Source organism: Hemitrygon akajei, chromosome 4, assembly GCF_048418815.1.
Source record: "Hemitrygon akajei chromosome 4, sHemAka1.3, whole genome shotgun sequence".
NCBI classification, from domain to species: domain Eukaryota; kingdom Metazoa; phylum Chordata; class Chondrichthyes; order Myliobatiformes; family Dasyatidae; genus Hemitrygon; species Hemitrygon akajei.
In genome coordinates this window covers 166125633-166151558 of record NC_133127.1, presented here as the reverse complement: position 1 = coordinate 166151558, position 25926 = coordinate 166125633, and the positions used below count along the sequence as shown (strand labels likewise).

Below are 25926 nucleotides of genomic sequence, written 5' to 3'. Positions count from 1 at the left end.
ATTAAATTACCTTCAGAAACTTTTCAATGCTTGTGACTTTTGTGCCTCAGTACAAAACTTACATGCATGTTTTAAAAACTGCATTATCAACATATCTAGATATTATTTAATTGCACACTTCTTTTAATTAAAACAACTATAAATTATTTATGGAGTGCTATCTTCCACCTGCTGGCTGTACGTAAATTGAGAAAGACACCTGTAGACTACACCATTCGCTTTGGATAAAAGGTATTTGTGATATAATTTTGATATTTTGTTATACATTTTCACATGTGCATTTTTGGAAATTAACTATTGCAATTATTAAATAAAATTCATTGAAAGATGACTGTATTTTTCTATATGTACAAGAAACCTATGGTGAAGAAAAATGGAACATCCCATGAGCATTTAAATAGTTGATTTCTCTCCATTTTGTTGCTTGGTCACTATGGCTAGTTATATGAAACCTGTAGACAGTTACAAGGACAATGTTACCTGTTCTATCTGCCTACAGATATTTACCTACCCAGTGACTCTTAACTGTAATCACAGTTTCTGCCTAAAATGCATCCAAGATCATCTGAAGTACAAGTCATCAGGTGATAATTATACATGCCCAGAATGCCGTGTAGAGTTTGTAGAAAAGCCAAGGTTGCTTAAAAATCCCACACTAGTTGAAAAAGTCGAAAACCTGTCAAGATGCCAGGAAAAGAAAATTGTCTGTGACTACTGCTTTGAGGAACCTGTGCCTGCTGCAATGAGCTGTATTCAGTGTGAGACTTTCTATTGTGTGACACATCTTCGCCCACACAACGAACGAGCATCTCTAAAGGATCACATTTTGGTTGATCCCACAGAAGCTATATCTTTGAGGAAATGTGAAGAGCACAAAGAAGCTCTTAAGCTTTATTGCAAGCAAGATCATGCAAGCATTTGCAGTCTTTGCAGTATTATAGGGAAGCACAAAAGCCACTCGATCCTGACTATAGAAGAAGCAAAAACTGAAATCCAGGTGAGTGTGAAATAAGGTCACTTAAAAATAACTGCAATGGGCGCCCAAGTTAACTGTATATTATTTGTATTATACAAGATATATTTTGTCAGTTCTTTCCTGAGTAGATTTATATCTTATTGTTATACTTCATTTATATAAATGTTTTGGATCTGAACGCACAGGCTTGATCAGTAACTTTGTGAATGTCATGAAATTAGGAGGTCTTGTTGACAGTGAAGAAGGTTATCAGAGATTAGTGGCAAGTGGATTTAGATACAATTAAGTGTGAGGTGAGACAGTTTGGAAAATCAAACCAGCTTAGGATGGTGATGTTGGCCTTCATAAGTCAGCGCATTAAGTATAGGAATTAGGACATTATGTTGCAGTTGTGTCATTTATTGGTATTTGGAATATTGTGTACAGTTTCAGTTGCCGTGTTACAGAAGAGATGTGGTTAAACAGAAGAGAGTGCAGAAAAGACTTAAAAGGATGTTGCCAGGGTTAGAAGGCTTGAGTCATTGGGAAAGGTTGGCCAAGCTAAGTCTTTATTCCTAAGAATGCAGTCCTTATAGACACTGTATGTATGAGGCATAGACAAGGTGGATGCTAACAGATGGCGGTCAAGAAGTTGTTGAGTTGCAGTGTCCATTGAGGTCATGGCACAGGCGTTTGTCTTTAAGTTCATAGGCATGGTTTTGATGACAGAGAGTTGAGTCACTGTATGTTTTGATGTACATTTTCACTGTATGTTTCTTTTCCCCAAGCTAGGGGCATTGATTTAGGGTGAGAAGGGTTAATTTAGAATGGACCTGAAAGGCAAATTTCCATGCAGAGGGTGGTGTGTATATGGAACAAGCTCCCAGAAATGGTTGAGACAGGTACAATAGTATCATTTAAGAAGCACTTGGATAGGTACTATGAAGGAATGGCACTTGGAGGGATGTGGGCCAAAGGCAGGAAATTAAGACTAGCTGGGTGGGCATAGACTCGTTGGGTCAAGTGGTTTGTATTTGTCTGTATTGCTCTATGCTTAGGAAGTGGTACTGTTGTTTAAAATAAAGGTGAAAATTTCAGGTAACGTGTCCTTATTGATCTTAAAGTGCACAGTGGAGATAATATAAAAATAGCATCTGTATGGAATGAAAGGAATGAAAATTAATGAGAATTAATTTTCTCAGAAATGCATTTAGGGAAACTTGGCAGCTCACTGGAACTTAAATAGATAAATGATTTGGCAAGATTGAACTCAACCACCATATATTGTCAATTGTGAAAGGGGAAGTTGGGATGAGGTCAATTGTACCATGAGATTGCTGATAAAGACAGAGAAAAAGGCACCAGTTCCTAGGCTGTTGCTTTCAAAAGTGCCATGAAAATAAAAAAAAGATCCTGAGATTTCTGGGGTCTTCTTCAAATATGTAGAGTGTCTGCACTTATAGAAGATGTAAACAAAGCATTTTCATGGAAATCGGACAGGAATGGATATTTTAATAATTTTTCTAAAAGCCTGATATCACATAGCTATGCAGCAAAAAATAAGGTAATTTGGAGTTCCAAGAAATGTAATATTACTATCCAATTTTCAAATGAATACATTTCAATATATTCACCAGCCTAGATATTTCAGGAAGCATACATATAAACAGGAGTAAGACATACAAGTGTGCAATATTACCTAGATGGATAGGTAGTATGTTATACTGAATTTCAACCCTGATCATTCTACACTGAAGTTGCAAACTTGTATCAAATGAATAACTCGAAGATAGCACCGTCCTCAGTTATGTCATCAGTGTTGCCAAGATACTTGAAATGGTCAGATCTTTATAAATAGAATTTGGCCTACAGTCACTGGAACACTTACCACTATTCAATTAGATTATGGCACATCTGTATCTTAGCCACATTTACCTGACATTCTCTTTGAAGTTTATAATTTACAGCCCGAAGTCAAAAAAAATCTACCAGTCTCCCATAACTCTTCTGCTGGCTGAATGCTAGTTTTCTCCTATCCATTGTGTACAAAATTGCTTCTTGATACAACTCCAAAATTAGATCCTCTAGTTCTGAATTCTACTCACCAGAAGAAATTATCTATATACCCTTTTGAATCATTTTAACACAGTAGTCTGATTATTCCTGATCTTAACTTAACTCTTTTCATTCCAGTAAACAACACCCCATCCGGTATTCCCCACTCTAATCACTTGCCTCTTTTCACCTACCTATTACTTCCCCTTGAGTCCTCTCCTCCTTCCCTTTCTCCTATCTTTTCCAGTCCTTTACTTTGCCTACCTACCTGGCTTCACCTATCACTTTCCAGCTAGCTATGTTCTCCTCCTCACACCTTTTTATTTTGGCATATTCCCCCTTTCCTCTCAGTTCTGAAGAAGGGTCTCGGCCCACCTATTTACACTATTCATTTCCATAGATGCTGCTTGACCTGCTGAGTTCCTCCTGCGTCTGGGTTTCTAGCATTTGCAGACTTTCTCATGTTTATGATTAACTTTTTATGATCTTTTATAATGCTGTTGAAATCTTTTCCAAGGTTTGATGCTGAAAAATGAAATTAATACTCTATATTGGTATGGTCAAATTTCTGAACAATTGAATTTTTTACAAATACTTTGAACATAAATGACTACCCTTTTCTCAAGGTGTTCAAGTTGGAAAATAATGCCTGAAGTTGGTTAGAAAAGTAGTAAGCAAAGTAAAGAGAAAGCAGAAACAAAGCAGCAAATGAGATCAAAATACAGAAAGGAGTTCAAATTAGAAATGCAACATGTTATATCTAAACACTGCAGCATTTACAACACTATAGCATTTACAACACTGTGGATAAATTATGATGACACAAATAGAAGTAAATGGGTATAAACTAATTGCCATTATGGAAACAGTTGCCTGGTGACCAAAGCTGGGAAAATAGTTAACATTTAGGGAGGACAGGCAAATAGGTAAAAAAATAAGTAGTATAGTTCCATTGATAAAGGGTGAAATCAATTCAGTCATTAGAAACCATTTTATTTTAGCAGATTGTGATGCAGAATTCCACGCAAGTGGTTGGTTAACAAGATGAGAGCACACTTGGATGTGTTTATTTACTGACATGGAATGAGAATTATTGCACCAAAACAAAGAGTGGGAAAATAAGTCTTTCTCAGGTTGATAGGCTGTGATGAATGAGCACTACATGGATCAATGCTGAGCTCCAGATATTCACTATGAGTGTCAATGATTTATCTCAGTGGATCCAATGTCATATTTCAGAGTTTTCTAATGATACTAAACAATCTTAATTTGGAGCAGGATGTAAAGAGGTTTTATGGGCAAAGGGCAAAAATGTGGCTGGTGGAATATAATGTGGAAACGTGAGAGGCCATATACTTTTGTGCACAAAACAAAAAAACAGGAGATGACTTTACGTGACAAGATAATGTTGAAGTTCAAAGGGGCCAAGATGATTTTTACTAAAATCCAACTGGCATTTACCACAAGTGATTAGCAAAACAAGTAGCATGTTGGCCTTTATTAGAAGTGGATTTGTGTACAGAAGTAAAAATAGCTTACCTCAGTGAGAAATATTTATGCTTCTCAATTCCATTCATTTGAACCTTGATAAACAAGATCACCTCCTTTACACATAAAAGAGTTCTTTCTGCAGTTATATAGAGGCTTAGTAAGATTCACCTGGAGTATTGTGCTCCATTTGTTGTCTCTCTACAATGGACAGGTAAATATTTGCAATTCTGAGTCTGGAGGCTCAGTGTTTGAGTTCATTCAAAACATGGATCAATGGGTTCTGTATATTAAAGAAATCAAGGGATATAGGGTTACTGTAGAACCTGCAGTATAAGATCTGCCATGAGCTTGATGAATTGCAGAGCAGGCTTGAAGTTAATAAGCAAAGTTAGGGCACAGGAGCAGAAGACTAAAATAGTGGCATAGATTGAGAATTGTGTCCATGTGGATATCACTGTGAAAAAATAATTGTCCTTTGCACTGATGATCTAACTGTGAAGTTCTGACCTGTTCTACCTAGAATGCTGGCACGACATCAGTTGGTAGCCAGTAAGGGTTTTGAATAAGATATGATCATAGGTATATATGTACTGCACTTAATATTTTAAAGCTTAAAATACAACAGGTTGTACATGTGAAATATTCATGCTTCTCAACTCTATTCATTTCAACCTTGATGAAAAAGATTGATTTATTTAAAATATATAAAAGTCATCATATAATGCTCCATTGAAGTAATTTCATGTTTTTATTGTTCTTTCTTCTTCACATTTTTGCCAGATAACTATGTAAAGAGATAATTACAGATTGCATAAATCACCATAATCATTACAGCTAGTAAAACCACCAGCTACCTCTATTGTCCATATTTCATTGCAAAAGAAATTGTCCATATCAGACTCCTTCTCAAAGTGCACAATACTGGAAATGAGCTTGAGGTTGGTGGTTGAGTAGGATTTTTAACGAGGGTGACTTTAGTGTTTCTCAATGGGTCAGGTGGCGTCTGATATGGGAAATGGATAGTTGATGTTTCGACATTTTACCTGGACTCAGATGTCGCTGGATAATCTGTCTCCCAATATGGAGTTAAGATTATCAAGAAAGGGGAAAGAGGTTTCAAAGCTAGACAAAATTAATTTGAGAGTGGGGTGGATGTTTGTTTGCAAATTCTTCACACATGGAAGAAACAGCACCAATGCAGTTGCCAATACAATGGAAAAAGAATTGGGAACTGAGCTATTGTAGATTTGGAACGTGGATTGCTCCATGCCACCAGCAAAAAATCAGGCATAGCTGGAGCCCATGGCTACACCTTTAATTTGGAGAAAGCGTGAGCAAAGTAGGAAGTTGTTGAGAGTAAGCACAAGTGCTGCCAGATGGAGGAGGGTTTTGGGGGAGGGATTGGGTGTGTGTTCCAGAAGTGCCTCGACCTGACTGTCCATCTCCCTCCATAGATGCTGCCTGACTCAGTGCTTCTCCAGTGTTTTGTGTTGCTTCAGATTCCAGCATCCGCAGTCTCTTATGTCCTGACTTTAGATTAGTGATGGGCAATTAAATAACTAATGAGAAGAGAATGCTCTATAAGTACCTACTTTTTCAATGATGGCAATGGCTTACCTGTGAAGACAAAGATGAAAATATTTGTAGCTTCTTTCTAACAGAAGTGCAGAATAGGTGATTTATGTGAGTTTCTGTCTGAGATCAACACACATCAGGTCACAATATGGTCTTGAACATATTTGGTTCACCCCATCTAATGTTAAGAAATGGTTGAATGCATGGAAATTGGAAAAACTGGGACACAGCATTATCACAACTTTATTGCTTACGTCATGCTTCCGAATCAGCTGTCTCCAACCAAACAGTTGCAGTATTGATACAACTTCGGGATTACTTGACAATGTGAAAAATATTTGTGGTATTGTCAGTCCATTAAAATCAGGATAAATTCAATATGAATAATGGCTATTCAACAACCTGCACTCAATCAGTAACAAGGTAATGGAAAGATCCATACCTGGTACATTGACCTTTGCCTAAATAGTCATTTAGTTAGCTGCCTCTCAGCTGCTAATTAAAAATTAAAGGACCACTAACCTAGTCCAGACAGGTCCAGATCTACTTTTATGGTACTTTTTACCATGCTACTTTTATGGTGGACTCAACTAGGAGCTGACAAAGACTCAGTGGAGCAAATCAGAATTAGAATCTGAATCAGGTTTAATATCACTGGCATATGTCATGAAATATGTTGTTTGGAAGCAACAGTACATTACAATATGGAATAAAAAATTATATATTACAAGAAAATACATACATATATAAATATATTAATTTATATAAGTAATATAAAAAGCGAGCAAAAAAAAACAAGAATAGTGAGGGTTCATTATCCATTCAAAAATCTGAGGTCAGTGGAGAAGAAGCTGATCCTAAAATATTGAGTGTGTGTCTTCAGGCTCCTGTACCTCCTCCTTGATGGTAGCAATGAGAAGAGGGCATGTCCTGGGTGATGGAGTCCTTAATAATGGATGCTGCCTCTTTGAGGCATAGTCTTTTGAAGATGTCCTCAGTGTTAGGGTGGCTAGTGGTCATATGCAGTGGACCCTCCAGGCAACCAGCTAGAACGCTCTCCACAGTACATCTGTAGAAACTTGCGAGAGTCTTTGGTGACATACCAGGTCTCCTCAAATGAATGAAATCTAGCCACTGTTGTACCTTCTTTGTAATTGCTTCTTTATGTTGTGCCCAGGATAAGTCTTCAGAGATGATAACTCCAAGGAACTTGAAATTGCACAGCCTTTCCACTGCTAATCCCTCGATGAGGATTGGTGAGGATTTGATGCCACTCAAACAGCTGACATACTGTATCCCACTCCTCATCACCATCTGAATTGTTGCCAACAATAGTTATGTCATCAGCAAATTTATAGCTAGCGTTTGAGGTGTGCCTAGCCACAAAGTAGAGAGGATGTAGAGAGGGTAGAGCAGTGGGCTAAGCATATATCCTTGAGGTGCATCAGTGGTGATTGTCAGTGATCATGATCTCCTACTTTTATGCCGTACCAATTATAAGATCCTGTGATTTTATTTTCGAGTGAGTGACAGTTTTCATCTTTAACAAAATTAACATCTTTAAGCAATTTTATTAGTTACTTAGTTCCATTCCCCTTTTCCTTCCTTTTTTAAGTGCTTATCCAATAACTCCCTGAAGGCACTGATCGATGCTTCTACCACAACTCCCACAGACAGGGAATTCCAGATCATAATTACTTTCTGTCTTATAAAGAATCTTTCCTTCCATTTCCTTTTCTTTCACCCAAAGTTATTGCTGCTTCATACAAACAATCAATGTTCCTATTAACTTACTATCCTCTTACCCTCCTTCTCCATCTCATTTTGCAAACTGGGCTTGTTTTCCTGTCATCCCCTCCTCCTGATCATCCTGGAAGAAGCCTTCTATGTTAATAAAGCCGTAAAAGTTTTGATGAAGTTATATCACCTATTATTCAAAATCTAGCAAACAGGTGTACAGGAATTTTTTGCAGGGGTTGCTGAATCTCTGGAATGATCTAACCTGGAGGTTTGTGAAGGCAGGTCATTGGAATTCTTTTAAATGGAAATTGAAAACAGTTTTAAAAAGTCTGAGAATTGAGGGCTAAGGGGCACCAGAACAGATGAGAATAGGAGGGTTTGGACAGATCATCCATCATTATATTGATTAGTAAGTGAACCATGAGTGGCCTACTCCTGTTCTTATTTTCTTATGTTCATGTTTTAAATCCAGATAGGAAAGTAAATTTGGCTGGGCCATTACAACAGACAGGTAAGAAAGAGCTTGTGTAAATGAGTAATAGGCAGTGTTTATAACTATGGCAAGTAAGAAAGCTGAAATACTATCCCCTTTGAACAGATCTTTATGCAATTAAAGGTCCCTAAATTGTGCAGATAGATTTTTCTTCCTGGTAGGTTGTTTCTTGTGCATAGTTCAACTTCACTTGGCAGAACAAGTGTCAAATCAGCACTGCATGGTTTTTATTATTGCCAGAGGTCTCGCCTACACAGTGATGAGCTATATACACAGCTTATATGGAGCAGTTCAATTCAATCTGGCAAGCAGCTCAAAGTGCACTGCATTTGTGTTATTCCAATTGGTGAATTAAATTTCAGCAAATTGGCACCCACAGTGGTCAAGAAAAAGAGACGTACATATCATTATCATTTATCTCTTAATTCCAAGGAATCAGGTGAATTGATTTTTAAAATTTATTTTCAATTCCTCCTACTTTCATTCTCTTCAGACAAGCGTTATTTTTATTCTGAAGGATAGCTGACAACACCGGTAATGCTGAACAAGTTTCAGACAGCAAACAACATGGCATCGAATATTTGTCTTACGTTTATCTTTTGCTGCATGTACAAGAGATTCATTAAGACTTTGGAATTAATTCATATTTTTCTACTGAAATTGCCTTCCCCTCCTCCACTGTCAAGGCTTTGAAACAATTCAAGCCAGACAATATTCTTTCTCCATTCAATATAATCATATAATTGAGCATGATGAAAACTTAACTGACTGGAGATATTATAGAATGTAGTTTCCATAGCAGCTGAAGGAGCATGAACCAGGTTCTTATGACTACCCAAATCATCTTTTGAAAATCTCTTCTATGATTATTCACTTCATAAGGGCATCATTAAGAAGCAATTGCCCTTTGTTGAGACACAATACGATACTATACAGAGCTTGTATCAATATCAAGTTACTAATGAGTGTAGTCATTAATTTCCTTTGCTTTCTTATCAGTTGACTTTTACAGAAAACATGAAACAGCTTAATCTTAAGAGGACAAAAGCTGAAGAAGCCGTCGAACAACTGCGGGAATTGAATAGTCAGGTGCTAGTAAGTGTTTGGTTGAAAACTAATTTTATTGGTATATTTTATGAAATTTTAAAGTTTTTAAGACAAGGGTAAAAGCTAATTTGTTTTTACTGAATGAAGAAGCCTAATTTGTTTAAGATGTATATTTAAACATATAAGTAAGACAACATTAAAGGAACAAATTCAGTAGACAAGAAGTAACAAAGGCTGTGTACTATTGACTGTTAAGGAATTATTTGGGTGAAGTAGAAGATTAAGAAATCACTTTTGAGTCTTCAATCATGATGTGTTATACCGCTTTCAAGTATGGATAATATTTTATTATTAAACACTTAATTTCTTTAAAGAAGTGGAAAAGATGATATTGAATACTGCTCCAGAGAAGGACCATTGGAACATGGGGATGGGTAGTGCAAGCTGACAGAGTGGAAGTTTTGCCTGATTTCATTAATCGTGTCACACTAGTTAAGGTGACACAATATTCTGTCTGTTCTGACATTCTATGATAGAAGTGGAACCACAACGTCATTAAATTTAATTTAATCAATCCTAACACTGCATTCCCATGTGATGGATATTCACTGTCCAGGGCCCAGGTGTCCTTTTGTTGCCATGCTCAACTTTCCAACTCAGCAGATCCTCCTCTTGTTCTGAGTAAAATAAACTCCCAGGCAATATTCCTTGCTCAGCTTCTCATCATAAACAAGAACCAGACTTCAGTGCTTAATATAAACTGCATACGATAATCAGTCTGAAATTAAAAGGATAGCTTTGCAAACAAACGGCACTGTCTATAGAGCCAGGCTGTTGGCCCACAGCATGGGAGATGTGGTGCAAAACAATGGGATGATGTTAGTTGGGCCGGCATCAAACCAGACAACACTGGCTAAGTTATTTAGTTCAAGGAAGCACACAGATCTGACTGATACTATGACTGAGCACATCAAATAACTGATCTATCAATAGATGGAAGATTTGTGTACTCAGAGATTTAGCTTCACAGCATTCATTTTGAGTGTCTGAGATCTCTATCCCCAGAAGCTTTCAGAATATTTGTGTTAATTTCCCAGCAAGGTACTGTATTTGAAAAATATATGCATGTGAAGTCACCAAGTAGCAAAAAACAGTATAAATGTAAGAGAGCAGTCAGGCAGTTAGGAATAGTCAAGGAACAATAAGAAGAATGACAGAAAGTTGGAAGGACTAGAATCTATTCCTCTGCCTTTAGACAACTCGTTGTTATGTCTTTTTTGTTTATAGGAATTGTACCTATGTTTTGAAATTCCTTGTGTTTTAGAAATAATTTGTAATTTAGATAGATAGATACTTTATTCACCCCCATGGGGAAATTCAACATTTTTTCCAATGTCCCATACACTTATTGTAGCAAAACTAATTACATACAATACTTAACTCAGTAAAAATATGATATGCATCTAAAAACACCCTCTCAAAAAGCATTAATAATAGCTTTTAAAAAGTTCTTAAGTAGTTTACTTAAATACATTGAGTCCTAACCCCGGCATTTTAACATATCTTACTCCTGGCGGTTGAATTGTAAAGCCTAATGGCATTGGGGAGTATTGATCTCTTCATCCTGTCTGAGGAGCATTGCATCGATAGCAACTTGTTGCTGAAACTGCTTCTCTGTTTCTGGATGGTGCTATGTAGAGGATGTTCAGGGTTTTCCATAATTGACCATAGCCTACTCAGCGCCCTTCACTCTGCTACCGATGTTATACTCTCCAGTACTTTGCCCACGACAGAGCCCGCCTTCCTTACCAGCTTATTAAGACGTGAGGCGTCCCTCTTCTTAATGCTGCCTCCCCAACACGCCACCACAAAGAAGAGGGCGCTCTCCACAACTGATCTATAGAACATCTTCAGCATCTCACTACAAACATTGAATGACGCCAACCTTCTAAGGAAGTACAGTTGACTCTGTGCCTTCCTGCACAAGGCATCTGTGTTGGCAGTCCAGTCTAGCTTCTCGTCTAACTGTACTCCCAGATACTTGTAGGTCTTAACCTGCTCCACACATTCTCCATTAATGATCACTGGCTCCATATGAGGCCTAGATCTCCTAAAGTCCACCACCATCTCCTTGGTCTTGGTGATATTGAGACGCAAGTAGTTTGAGTTGCACCATATCACAAAGTCCTGTATCAGTTTCCTATACTCCTCCTCCTGTCCATTCCTGACACACCCCACTATGGCCGTGTCATCAGCGAACTTCTGTACATGGCAGGACTCCGAAAGTTTTAATAAGATAGAAATTCTCTGTATGTTTTAAATATGTTTGAAGAATCTAATCTTGGCATGATGGCACTATGGCAGCATGGTAGCGTAGTCGTTAGCACAACACTTTACAGTACCAGCAACCTGGGTTCAATTTCTGCTCCTTCCTGTAAGGAGCTTGTAAGTTTTCTCTGTGACTGAGTGGGTTTCATCTGGGTGTTTCAGTTTCTTCCCACAGTCCAAAGACATACCGGTTGGTAGGTTAATTTGTTATTGTAAGTTGTTCTGTGGTTGCGCTAGGATTAAATTGGGGGATTGCTGGTGCGGCTCAAAGGGCCAGGAGGGTCTGATCCACGTGGTATCTCAATAGATCAACAAATAAACAAATAAATAAATGTACTGTGTTTAAAACTATTTTGTTGGTTAGAAGTATCTCCTTTGTAGAGAGGGGATACCCACTGATCAAATAGTGCAGGAAAAACAGGGAAGTGATCTAGTGAGGGTACCCATGGCTTCCTCAATCAGATAAGGCTTAATTTCTTCACTTGAGTTCAGAACTTCACAGACAGCAAACCCGATACCATCACACTCATGGCAGGTCAATCACAATTTAGACACAATAATTTGGCATGATTTTAAATGTTGCTTATGTTTGTCTTGCAGTTTTAAAATAACCTAAATGACTATTGGAAATGTTCATAATTGTAACATGGAAGGGAAATCAAAGGGAAGTGAGTAAAACAGACCATTCTCTTTTTCACTGGACAGTTATTGTGAGTCAATAAGTGAAAGCTGCAAGTCCTCTTACATCCGAGACATCACCCAAAATTCTGTAGTGTAATTTCAACCACAAAGGTAAAGCTGCTTAAATTTTAAATGGTCAAAGTCAAATTAACCTCTGAATATTTAAATGTGCAACACACAGCAAGATTGGAGTAGACTTTTACAATTCACAGTTGGCAATAATGAATGAGAAGTGTTTAATTAATTATTTTTAATAATTTCTCTTTTCTTTATTTGATCCTAGCCAGAAAATTAGAACTTCAATCGGAAGGAACATTGCTTGAATAAAAGAAATATAAATATTTAAATCTGGAAATCTCTGAGAAAGAAATCTAAATTATTTTCCTTTCTGGGTTATTAATTCATGTAGGCAGCATATTCTGGGTATTTGGAAAAAGCTATACACCATTATAAAGAAATTAAAGCACTTGTTGAAGATGATGAGCAACAGACTTTGCGGTTCATTGAAGCTGATCGACAGGCTGCCACTCTGTACATCGAAACACAGACCAAAGACTGGTTGGAAGAGCTTGATGATATAAAAAGAATTATTCAGCACATAAATGTCATTTTAAATCAAGGTGATTCATTCAAGTTTCTAAAGGTAAATTATTCTTTTATAGAATCTGGAAGAATTGTTCATTTCAATGCTTTAATATCGAGATATAGATAATGTTCTTTTTCAGCAGATTTGTTGGAGAGAAAATTAAAACCTTCTTTGTTTTTTCTTGTAGGGAGCAAACTGCAATGAGTATCGGTAAGAAATTCATTTTGACAATTAGTTTTACGATGCACAATCCAAATTTCGTTTCTCAATCATGTATGACTTGCGTAGTAGAATGGTAAACTGTTTTATACTGTTAAGGTTCCTAAGTCAATCTCATCATGGTTCTGTTGACACTATTTTAGACACACTGTATTACATTGATATAGTTAGAATCATACAGGCACAAAAAGAAACTATTTGGCCAATTGTATCCACATCAGTTCTCAGCAGAGCAATCTTGTCAATCCCATTCCTCAGTTTGATCCATTTAACACTACAAGTTTATATCTGTCAAACTTCTATTCATTTTTTTCTGATATTATTGATCATTTCTCCTTTATCACTCACAGAGGCAGCTTATTACCACGGGCTGCACAAAATAAATTATTCTCTCTTTCACCCTGTACCCCCTGTCCAAAACTTTAGATCTGCATCCACTGGTCTTTGGATACCAAAGGTTATCTACCATTTCTAATCTTGTAATATTGTTGTTTACAGCTATCAAATGTTTCCTCCATTTGCTTTTCTCCACCAAACAAGCTAACTTCTCTACCCTATCCTTATAGCTAAAATCCCTTGCCCATGCATTCATTCTCATACTGTAAATCTCCCTTCATCCTTTCAAGCCTTTTCACATTCTTCCTAAAGAATTTGACCAAAACTAGACTGAGATTTCAACTAACAGCCTTATCAAACCTTTCTAAGAATTAGGCATTATTTTGCTGCTTTTTCACATGATCACTCTATTTATGAAGTCTATGAGCAACACAAGCTAAGAGTGGCAAAGGTTTATTAAACACAGCTGGTCTTTTGGAGGAGATGCATGTAGAATGAGCTGAATAAGGACAGAGGAATGAGTAAAGAAAATTCTGGAATTATCTGATTCAAAGCTCACCACAGATGCTGAGAGTGAAATGAAATGAAGGATACTGGTAACACTCAGCAGGTCACTGGAAAGGGAGTCAGTTAGCATGGCAGGTAAATGATCTTATATCTGAATTGTTTATACAGGTTAGTATCTGTCGTTGGTCAATGTTGAGTCTGATAATGTGTCTGGTTAAATGTTGAAATATCAAACCTTCTGAACAATTAGGCGTTACTTCACTGCTTTTTCACATAATCATTCTATTTATGAAGTCTCAACACAGATTTCAACAATTTGGATGCATAGGATCCAGAGAAGCTTGGCTGAGTGGATTAAGAACTGGCTTGATCACCAAAGTCAAAGGGTGATGCAAATGGAGTGTTTTCTACCCGGAGGTCAGTAACCAGTGGATTTCTGCATGGACCAGTTCTGGACACTGCTCTTTGTGATTTTTTTTTATATAAGTGACTTGGATGAGGAAGAGGAAGGGTGAGTTAGTAAGTTTGTAGATGACAAGAACGCCAGTGATGTTCTGGTTTGTGTAGAAGGTTGTCGTATATTACAACAGGATATTCACAGTTTGCAGAGCTGGGCTGAGAAGTGGCAGATGGAGTTCAATCCAGAAAAGTGTGAAGCAATATACCTTGGAAGGCAGAATACAGGGTTAATGGCAGGATTCTTAGCAGTGTGAAGGAACAGTGGTCTCTTGGTGTCTACATCGATAGATCCTCGTCGTTCTACGTAGGTGGTTAAGAAGGCATATGGTGTGCTAGCCTTCATTAGGCAAGATATTAAGTTCAGAGCAATGAGCTCTGCAGCTCTATAAAACTCTGATTAGACCACAGTTGGAGTATTTATGTTTGGTTTAGAGAGGGTGCAGAGTAGATTTACCAAGGTGCTGCTAAGATTGGAGAGCATATCTTATGAGAACAGATTGAACAAGCTGGAGATTTTCTTTTTGGAGCGAAGGAGGAAGAGTTGTCACTTGATAGAGGTGTACAAGATGATAAGAGACATAGTATGAGTGAACAGTCAGTGACATTTCCCAGGGTCGAGATGGCTAATACAAAGGGAAATAATTTTAAGGTGATTTGTGGAACTTATAGGGGCAACGTCAGAGGTAGGTTTGTTTTCACACAGCGTGGTGGCTGCATGGAACTCGCCAGCAGGGTGACAGAGCCAGATACCTCAGCGGCATTTTAAGAAACATTTAGATAGACACATGTTTCCTTATGTTTGTCATAGCCAGAGGAGGTAGTAGGGAAAAGTTCCCACTACTTATTAAATGTTCCCAATGATGTACATCTCAAATAGCCTCTGACTCCTGGCCTTCACATGTGGCTTAGATACTAAGTCCGGCAGAATAATTTCTACTGACAGGAGAAGCGGCAAAGGTAGGCTACTGGTGTCTTAAAATCAGTCACTTTTGGCAGATGGGGGTTCATTGGCCATGATTGGTTGCTCATCTAGGAGAAGGAAAACTCTGATTTCAAATCTCTGCTGCCTTGTGGCTATACCCATTCATAGGGAAGGCTTCGGGAGTAAACCCCGAGGAAAATTCCCGAGCTAGAGTCCCTAAAGCAGTCCTGGATTGAGCTGGCAACCCCTGCAATGCCACTGGTGCCAAACTGTACTGGGCTCCACTGTTCCTTTAGATTCATCAGCTGTGTAGAGAGGGGGAGTCTGCTGCATGGGCAGCAGCATGCTCTCCATTTTGTACTGCCCTGGTTTACATACTGGCTTGTGTATTAACTTCAACAGCTAGGACACGACATCCGTGCTTCGCTCCGACCAATTGAGGCCAAGAAAGAGGATGGAAGAAAAATGGAGGGCTCTGTGTGAGGGAGTGGTTAGATTGATCTTGAAGTAGATTAAAAGGTCAACACAACATCATGGGCTGTAGAGCCTGTACAGCAGAATTCAATACTTAATTTTTCTAATTTAAAAAGAATAACGTCAATTAAAACAATTTGTAAAAATTGCGAATAATTTAAGGCATTAAAAAAGCAGATGATAAAATAGGCTGAAGTCAGCATAATTTCCTTAAGGGGAGATCTTGCCTGACAATTCTCTTGGAATTCCTCGAGGAAGTAACAGGTTGGATAGAGAAAGGAGATGCAGTGGATGTTGTTTACTTGGACTTTCAAAAGATCTTTGATAAGGTGCTGCATGTGAGGTGGCTAAACAAGATGGGGGACCATGGAAGGTACTACCGTGGATAGATTGACAGACCAGCAGAAGACAAAGAGTGAGAATAAAGGGGCGGGGGTGAATTTTTTGGTTCACTGTCGGTGACTAGAGGTGTTCTGCAGAGTCAGAGTTGCATCTACTACTTTTCAGCGTACATGTTAATGATCTGGATGACGAGTTGCATTCTTTGTGGCTCGGTTTACAGATGATACAGAGGCAGGTGGAGAGGCAGGGAGTCTGAAGAAAGACTTTGACGGATTGGAAGAATGGAAAAGAAGCGGGAGATGAAATACTGTGTAGGAACTTCATGGTCATACTTTAAGGTAGAAAGAATAAAGATATAGACTATTTTCTAAATGGGGGATAATTCTGAAATTGGAGGTTGGAAGGAACTTGGGAGTTCTTGTTCAGCATTCCCTAAAGGTTAACTTACAGGTTGAGTCAGCAGCAAGTAAGGCAAATGTAATGTTAACATTAATTTTCAGGGGACTAGAATATAAAAGCAAGGTTGTAATACTTCATTAGTCAGCCTTTCTCAACATTTTTGGCCAGGAGGAACCCTTGAAACAATTTTCAGGTCTCAGGGAACCCCTATGTAAAAATTACAGTACATTAGTGTGATCAGTAAGTTGTAGATATAATGCTCTTTTGAGTAGAGAATGAATTTTTAGCCAACATTTCTTGAAAAAGGTAGTTAAGCTTAGCTTACCTTTCTTGAAATCAATCTCTTTCGTCCCCTGCATTAATTTTAAAACCTATGAAGCAAACATAATACATTTCTGTTAAAAAAGTGATTTAAGCCAAAGTGGGATTTGATTTTTCTGAAGGTAGTCTTGGTAGATTTAATTCAAGTAAAGGTTGTAAATTGATTTTAATTAATGCTATTTACAACCTGAAAATTTACTGACAATGTTGTATAGTAAAGTTACTAAACACCATAAGCGAAAACAATATGAATAAAAATATAGCTTAAGACACAATTTTATACAAGATTTTGAAAAAAAGTCTTCTTACTAAGTGACATTTTTGTAACATCATCAGAACTTTTTTTCATTTCATCTCTAAGAGTTTTTGACATCAGCACCTCTCTGGGAAGAAAGTAGTACTTTTTTTAACAAGAGAAACGAAACCCCTCATGGAGTCAACCATTGATGGGGTACCATCAGTACAAATGCCAACACAGTTCATCCACAACAGACATTTTGTTTCCAGATATGGACAAAACTTAAAATATATCTTGGTATTTGCTTGTTTTAGGCAGCTCTTTGCAACAGAAAAAGTTTTCTTGAATTTCACCATCATTTACAAATCTTACAAATGCTACAACATGTTATTTATTGGCGAAATCTGTTGACTCATCAACCTGGATAGAGAAACTGTTGTTTTTCAGTTTTTCACACAAAACCTCTTCAGCATCATGTGACATGTCATCATTACGTCAACTTTTCATACTATTTGAGAGTGAAACCTTTTCAATTTCTCGTACTGCAACTCGTCCTAGCATTTTTTACTCACTATAATTTTACATGCTGGCATTATTAGGTTCTCACCAACTGTGTGACTTTTCCTTTTCTGGGTAATAAATTCTGCTACTGAATAACTTGCTTCCTGGATTCTTTTACTGACTCCTACTTTATTAACAAAAGCTTTACTTTGTTTTGAGATTCCAATAGCCGTTTAAAATAATCAGCACTTTTACATGTCCTTTGGCTGTGATTTGTAGTTAAGTGTCTCTTCAGTTTTGCTGGAGCCATTGCTGCATTAGTATGTTGTTTGCCACAGACTAGGCACAGTGGAATTGGACGACTTGAATCACCAGACCATGATAAGTAGCTTGCATTGTGAAGATGGAGTTTTTTGTGTCTATTGTTGCACTAGTGCAGTGAATGACTCAGAAGATTGTAATTATTCATCATTAACCTAACAGAATTGTCTGTAGACTTAGACCTAGAATCCTCCTCTTCCATCTCACACCTCCTCTTCAAAAATCAACACATTGGACCATCAGACATGTCTGTAAAACACAGGGATTAATAAAATAAGTCACAACCCAAGCTGGTTGAGTCTATTCAATGCTCGGAAAATGCACTTCATGCTCCTCAACAACCCACTATTTTCCCCTCCAGACTCAACCAATTAAACATGGTTCTTCTGCACACTGCCATACTAGGTTGAGAGATCTCTAACGAGATTGCTAACGGGACTGCTTGGTTACTGCCTACTACTGAGAGTGCTAGCATCACGTGTTGTGCAAAGTTCAAAAAAAGAGATTTGTTTTTTTAAATCATGAACTCTCACAGAACCCCTAGCGACCTCCCGTGGAACCCTGGTTAAGAAACTGTCATAAAGTGTTGGTTGGACCACATTATGAATTGTGAGCAGTTTTGGGACCCATATCGCAGAAAGGATATCCTGGCTTTGGAGAGGATCCAGAAGAGCCTTGCAAGAATTATCTCGGGGATGAAGGAATGAATGTATGAGGAACATCTGATGGCTCTGGGCCTGTACAGTTTAGAAGGATGGGGGGGGGGGGGGGGATATATTGGGCATTGAAAGGCCTAGACAGAGTGAACATGAAGAGAATGTTATCGGCAGAGTCTAAAACTAGAGGGCACAGCCTCAGAAGAAAAAGACATCCCTGTAGAAAAGAAATAAGGAGAACATTCTTTAGCAAGATGGTGGTGAACCAGTGGAATTCAATGCTACAGTTAGCTGTGGAAGCCAAGTTATTGGGTGTACTTAAAGTGAAAGTTGATACATTCTTGATTAGTAAGGGTGTCAAAGGGATAGCTTAATTCTACTCTTATGTTTTATGGTCACAACCTTTACAATCCCCATTGAAATTAGTGTCAATGATCCTGCTCTAGGTCTAACAAGACACTGTACATAACATAAGAACAGATTTCATAAAATAAGTACCAAGAATTTGCTTTGCTGCTGGACACTCTTACAAAATTATTTCTTAGTTTTGTCCGATAAGATTGGGACTTGAAAATTTTCGATTCACTTTTGATTCACATTTGTATGGGAGCCTTGTACTGACCCTTAAGTGCTGATATACCAGTGTTTCCACAGGGAACTGCCAGCATTTACCAGGAAAATCCAGCGCAATATTTTAATTTAAGAGAAAAAAAACTTGTGGTTCTGACTCTTTGGGTAGCACATACTGAAGCTTTTCCTTCATTGTGAACACAAATTTACAATGACTGCCTACCAGAAATGTTAAGAAGCCATTCATCTTCACCCACTGCCAAGTCTATCAGGCTCATTCAAACATTGAAATCAAGGTCTAATATTAAAACCTTCAAAGCTAAGCATAAATGATGAACAAGGTGAGACACAGTTTTTATCAATACACTTTCTAAGAAATTAGCTTCACAAACCTTCACATGAAACAGTGAAGAAAAAGTCCAAGGCTAGACATACATCTGGAAAGGAAACTAGAGGATTTTCTTATAAGCCTATTAGAAGAGCTGTAAGCCTATAAATCTAATCTTAGACAAGAAAATGCAGCTGAGAGATTGTGCAGTTTTTAAACATCTCTATAAATATTAGATGACGAGTTGCTTTTCCAGATTAATTTAAGCAAAAAATTAAAAATTTGCCTGTTGAAACACAACAAATTAATCAAAAAACAAAATCATTAAGTGTGTGCCATTTTGATCCAGTCAACCACAAAAATAAATTAAATGATCTTTATGAATTTTTGTTGGTGGAAATGAGTACTTTTCATTTGGATGCAACATATTTCTCCCTTAAATGTAGCACCACTATAGTTTCAAGGCAAATCTCCCAAACCAACTATCACAAAATTTAAAAAATTAATATGTTAAGACTAAATTAAAATGATATGGTTTTACCAAAGCAAGAGCCTAATTGCATAAACATTTATTAATGAAATACTGATCTGTTGCTCTATTTAGCTCAGAAGCAACACCGCCGAATACTCTCAAAAGTAGGCCAATGGGAAGGCAGAAAGTAGGCCTTCTTTTACAGTAGTATTCACTAATGTCTTCCTATAACTGAACAGGTCTTGATTACCTATCCATGTTATTTTAAGTTAAAAACATGGAGAAAACGAACTACTTTACAATAGGCTTCTGAACGCATAGGGTTAAGGTATAGGGAAGGTATAGGTATTATCCCCAGTTGCAGAGTGAAAAGGAAAAGGATTCAGGAATGATCATGTGCTAAAATTCATCGGGTCAATGTGGAGCACTTTAATAAAATACATTTTCAGGTAGTATCCTCAGACAGCAGGGTTCACACTGTCTGGCTTCTGTCTGTCAGGGATAGAAATCTATTTGTGCATGGTTACACAAATGTGCCACACTCTCTCTTAGCTGTTAAATTTTTAATTGTATAGGCAAAGTGGATATCAGCATCAGTATAGTCCAATTCATGAATATTAATTGTAGAAATCCCACATGTATTCTTTAAACCTAGTTTGACTCTATACTGGGTGTACATGCCAGTATGGTATCAAACCGAAGTGGTCTGTGACTACCCCCTGCAGGAAGTCTCACTCCACTTTCTTGTCGAGACTGAGTGGGTTTGATTAGATTTACCTTATGACCTTAGTATGTTGTGAAGTGGAAACTGCTTCTGAACAAAAGCAAGGTTGTAATATGCTGAGACAAATTAGTCGATAGCCACATCTGGAACAAATCAGATGAAAATCAGGACAAATTTTTACTGGGATTGTTGAGAGTAATGGTAAGACTAATTTTAGACCATTGCAAATTAGTACATTTATCTAATCTCAGATAGGATATAGACCCACTAGAAACAGCACGAGGAAGTAATCAGGATAATTACAGATCCTAAGGTACAGACTCCATTCTTGGCATCTGGTTTAGAGATCATATATACTGTTAAATAAAGCTCCCGGCCTCCCCAGGATCCCTGACAATGGCCTTCAGAAGGGACGGCTCACATAAAAGTACAACAGGATGCAATCATCTGCAAAAAGGTCTTCTTGAGGCTGTGTGGTACTTTGATGCCTCTAAGCTTTTGTTTCGGTTTCCTTAATGATCTGGCATACCAGGGGCTCACTGGCTGCATGTGTGCTCCCCCCCCCCCCCTTTAGACTTTCTCCTGGTTTTGCAATAGATCTCCAATGATTCAGGAAACCAACATGTGAGGGAAATAAAAACAACTTTCATCGGGACAAACAATGTTGTATGAAGTGTTGTGTACTTTAAAGGAGTCAGCTAATTTTCCATACACAGATTAATAGAAGTTAGCTGGTAGCAATGGTGCATGGGGGGGGGGGGTCTGTATAATTGAACTCATAATCTATACACTCCAGATAGAAACTAGATGCATAAATATGGTAAGGTTGAAGAACTAAACAAAGTACAACTGCTGTATGAGACTGTTGCTACTTCAATGTAAAAGACACGACTTGACTAACAGGGTCCTCAATCCAGAATGGGTAATGATCAGCTACATGTCCATTCACAGATGAAGGCTTATTGTAAGCTTTTCATCATTAACAATCCTAACATATACCTGGTATGGAGCCTACACACTGGGTACTTGGCAAATTCACTGGAGTTCAATTTCTTACTGTGTTTGCTTTTGCTTATTTTTGCTTTAAAGTCTGTTCCTATCGTCACTGTTTTAACAGATATTATTTTCTTTGTAGCATTAATGCTCTGCTAAATAAACAAATGCCAGGCATTCATGAAACTGTGATTGATGATGGCAAACTTTCTTCTTTGATCAAGTCAATTGGCAAATTCGCGAACAGTTTGTCCAAGAATGACATTTCGGTCAGAAAAGCTCTCCTGGCATGTGAGTCTAAATATTTTCATTTACAACAGAGGAAAATACCTAATTCTTAAATAATTAAAAAATTACATTCCTATGATGTAATGTTAAAAGGAAGTGAAATGTAAATACAATAATGAAAAATCTATATATACATTCAAAGGTTTTTGGTCTAAATCTCGACCATCCAAAGACATGACTACTATACTTCATAAAACAAATGGCTCCTCCAGAAATATTTGCAAATGTTCACAAATTCAAAAATTTAATATGATAAAGGAAAGTATTATATAGTTTCATGATATCTACTTGTAAGACACAATATAGCTTCAAAATAGTATTTTAAAAATCACAATAGGCATGGGGGAAAAGCAATGTTTTCTGATTAGAATTTTTCTGTTATCCAAATACCTCTCCATCTCAAGAAATCTAGACTTATGATCTTTGATTGCATTTGATAATAAATGACACACACAAAAAGCTGGTGGAACGCAGCAGGTCAGGCAGCATCTATAAAGAGAAGCGCTGTCGACATTTCGGGCCGAGACCCTTCGTCAAGAGTCCTGATGAAGGGTCTCGGCCCAAAACGTTGACAGCGCTTCTCCCCATACATGCTGCCTGACCTGCTGCGTTCCACCAGCATTTTGTGTGTGTTGCTTGAATTTCCAGCATCTGCAGATTTCCTCGTGTTTGCCTGATAATAAATGAATTGACTTTGCTGAGAGTTAAGGTTCAACAGGTGGACAATGAGAATTCGTGCAGATAGAAAATTAATTTATATTTCAAAGTGTTCTTGTTTCAATTTAAACCTTTGACTATTGTACATTTCATAGTAAAGAAAAATTTCAGCAATAAATTACCAGTGCTGTAGGAATTCATCATTCGTCGCCTGCAACTGCTTTGCATTTTCATAAGACATTTGGAGATTTTACATCTCTATGCATCTAATAGTAGCACATTGCTTCATCAATGTTATAGATGGATCTCTTATCACATGTCAGCCCTTTACGTATGCTCTCAGATCTGTGCCAGTGACATTCACAGCTTGCTTGCTTGCAAGAGATATATATGCAATGACAAAGTGAGAACTGTATACGACTGTTCCCATTCTGCCCCTGGGAAGGTCCTGGTTCTTATTTCCCTCTGAGACTGAAATAACTAACTCCCCATCTACAAAGTAGTGATGGAATAGCACAGAGTGGGATACAACTCATGGCCCTCATCTTTGATTCATCAACTGACCCTGAACTGATATCATGTCTTGTATAAACAAGTAGTCTTGTTAACTCAAAAGCAAAAGCTGTACCCGATTTCTTAGGATACTCAGGAAGTTCAAGAGTTAGCCTAGCTTAATCCAGCACTTTCTCCATCAGAGGAATGGTCTTTGACCTGAAACATTAAATCATGTTTTCTATTCACAAATTTCCCAAATTTTAAAATTTTATTTAATCCACTTTCTTCCCTCTACCTCGATCTGTATGATCAGCTCATCTTGTTTTGATGCAGGCTCTCAGCCGATAAAGTTGACCATCTCTCTGCTTCACAGATGCTACTTGAGTCACTGAGTTATTCTAGCAGTTGTTTATTGATCCAGTTTATAGCATTTGGAGGCTCTTGTTTCTCCAATCAATTTGTCTGTTTGTACTCCATCATGGTGATTTCCTCCGTCCTCTCTCCTCTCACCATCATGGTGATTTCCTCCGTCCTCTCTCCTCTCACATTTATCAAAATATTTTTCACCTCCAAGCTCAGTTATGGTGGAAAAGTATTACACTTTGAAAATAGCAAAACTCCTTCAAAGTTCTGCTGTCTGCACTCTATTCATAACTAAGAACTGGATTCTCTGTAACACTTTCTAACCCTCCTTCACTCTTTGTGCTCAGTATAAGTTCCCAAACCTTATGTCAGTTGTCATCTTCCAAGGTCTTGTTATTTCCTGGATCTACAAATTTCTTTATTCTGAACTAGCTTCAGTGTAGCCCTGATTATAGCATCATATGACCTCCTTTGTGAAAGTTCTCATCTAACCTGCCCTTTGGCATCAGAGGCTTTAGTTATCATATCACCACTCTCTGGGGCTCTCTTCCTAAAGTGTAACTTTCACTTCTTCTGCAACAGTATCTTGTGGATTTTATTTATCATGTTTTCACTTATCATCCTTAACTTACCTTCCAGAATTGTTCAGTTTTTTGCCTTTTGAGCTTAATAAAGTTAAGACATTTTTGTAGAATGCAGTGAAGATCGGAACTGCATCATGCTATATTTGAATTGAAATATGATGAACAGGGATTATAGTATAATGTAGCGTTGAATATGTTTGTGTTTTTAGGGATTTAGTTTGGATAATTTTTTATTTTCTTCAAAATACAGATGCAACCACTATTACTTTTGACCCTGTGACTGCAAATGAAAATCTTATTCTCTCAGAAGACCGAACAGTCATACGCTACACGGATGAAATTATGAAGGCTCCATACAGCCCCAAACGATTTGATGATACTTTGTATGTGCTTGGCTCTCAGGGTTTTACTTTTGGTAATCATTATTGGGAAGTGGTAGTGAAAGGCAAGACTGATTGGGAGATAGGGGTTGCTTATTCATCTATACCGAGGAAAGGCAAATGTTGGTTGGGTCGAAACAATGTGTCCTGGGCTTTGGAATGCAGCAATGACCAATATACTGCATGGCACAATAACATACAATTAAAAGTTACTACCAACAGAAAACTGAACCGGGTTGGTGTTTATCTGAATTATACAGGGGGAATGCTTGTATTTTATGATACAGAGAAAATGGCTGTTTTAGTTTCCTTTTATCAAAGGTTTACAGAAGCACTTTACCCCATTCTAAATCCCTGCAACAACAAAGGAGGAAACTTTGCACCTCTTACTGTCCTACAATTGAAAGGAATCGGCCATATTTAGACAATAACTGGTGTTTCAAAAATTATATTACGTAATTTTTAAGCAAAAACAAAATACTTTAAATATGTTCATTTTAAACTAGTTTGGTGGGAGGATTGGTAGCAGAGTACCAGGTCAAAAAGTAGAGGGTTGGAGAGAAAGGTAGATGTCAGGACCCATATACACAGGCAGGAGCAAAGAATTAGATACACTAGGATGGAGTGCTTGAAACGTGTGTGATTTAATGCCAGGAGTATTATGGGTAAAGCTGATGAACTTAGAACATGGATTAGTACATGGAAATACGATATTGCGGCCATTACAGAGACTTAGTTTTGAGAGGGACAAGAATGAGTACTTAATGCCCAGGGGTTTGATGTTTTAGAAAAGATAGAGAGGTAGGTGTGTGTGTGTGTGTGTGTGTGTGTGTGTGTGTGTGTGTGTGTGTGTGTGTGTGTGTGTGTGTGTGTGTGTGTGTGTGTGTGTGTGTGTGTGTGTGTGTGTGTGTGTGTGTGTGTGTGTGGGACACTGGGGAATAGATGTGCAGGCACATTATGGAAAAGTGTAAAAGCAATAGCATTGTTGTCGTGGAAACTTCAACTTCCTTAACATAAACTGGGACCTTCTTAATGTAAGAGGTTTAGACGAGGTAGAATTTGTTAGGTGTATCCAAGAGAGCTTCTTCTATCAGTATGTAGATAATCCAACTGGATGAGGGGCTGTACTGGATTTGGTGTTGTGTAGTGAGTCAAGTGAGTCAGTGGGTGAGAAGTTAGAAGTCTGACCACAACTCCTTAAGTTTTAAGGTAGCTATAGATAATGTTAAGTATGGGCCTTGTTGGATTGTATTATTTGTCTTTGTAGGAAGATCCTAGGTAACAGTTAATTTTGGGCAAGTCCTCATCTGACATGTGGAGGGTGTTTAAAGGCCAACTGTACAGAGTACCCAATAGATATGTTTCAGTCAGAAGGTAGGATAGAATAACAAGATTTTTTTTAAACCGTGGATGTCAAGGGAGGATG

At 37.7% G+C, this 25926-nt stretch overlaps 1 protein-coding gene across 1 annotated transcript; it reads left to right on the top strand.

Moving 5' to 3' along the window:
* The first annotated feature begins 433 nt into the window (after window positions 1-433).
* LOC140725969 (E3 ubiquitin-protein ligase TRIM62-like) lies at window positions 434-24924 on the top strand. Its single transcript, XM_073041880.1, has 6 exons — window positions 434-997; window positions 9309-9404; window positions 12775-13008; window positions 13139-13161; window positions 21876-22024; window positions 24371-24924. Exons 1-6 carry the CDS (start codon window positions 434-436, stop codon window positions 24922-24924), a joined length of 1620 nt encoding a protein of 539 aa, XP_072897981.1.
* The last annotated feature ends 1002 nt before the right edge of the window (window positions 24925-25926 follow it).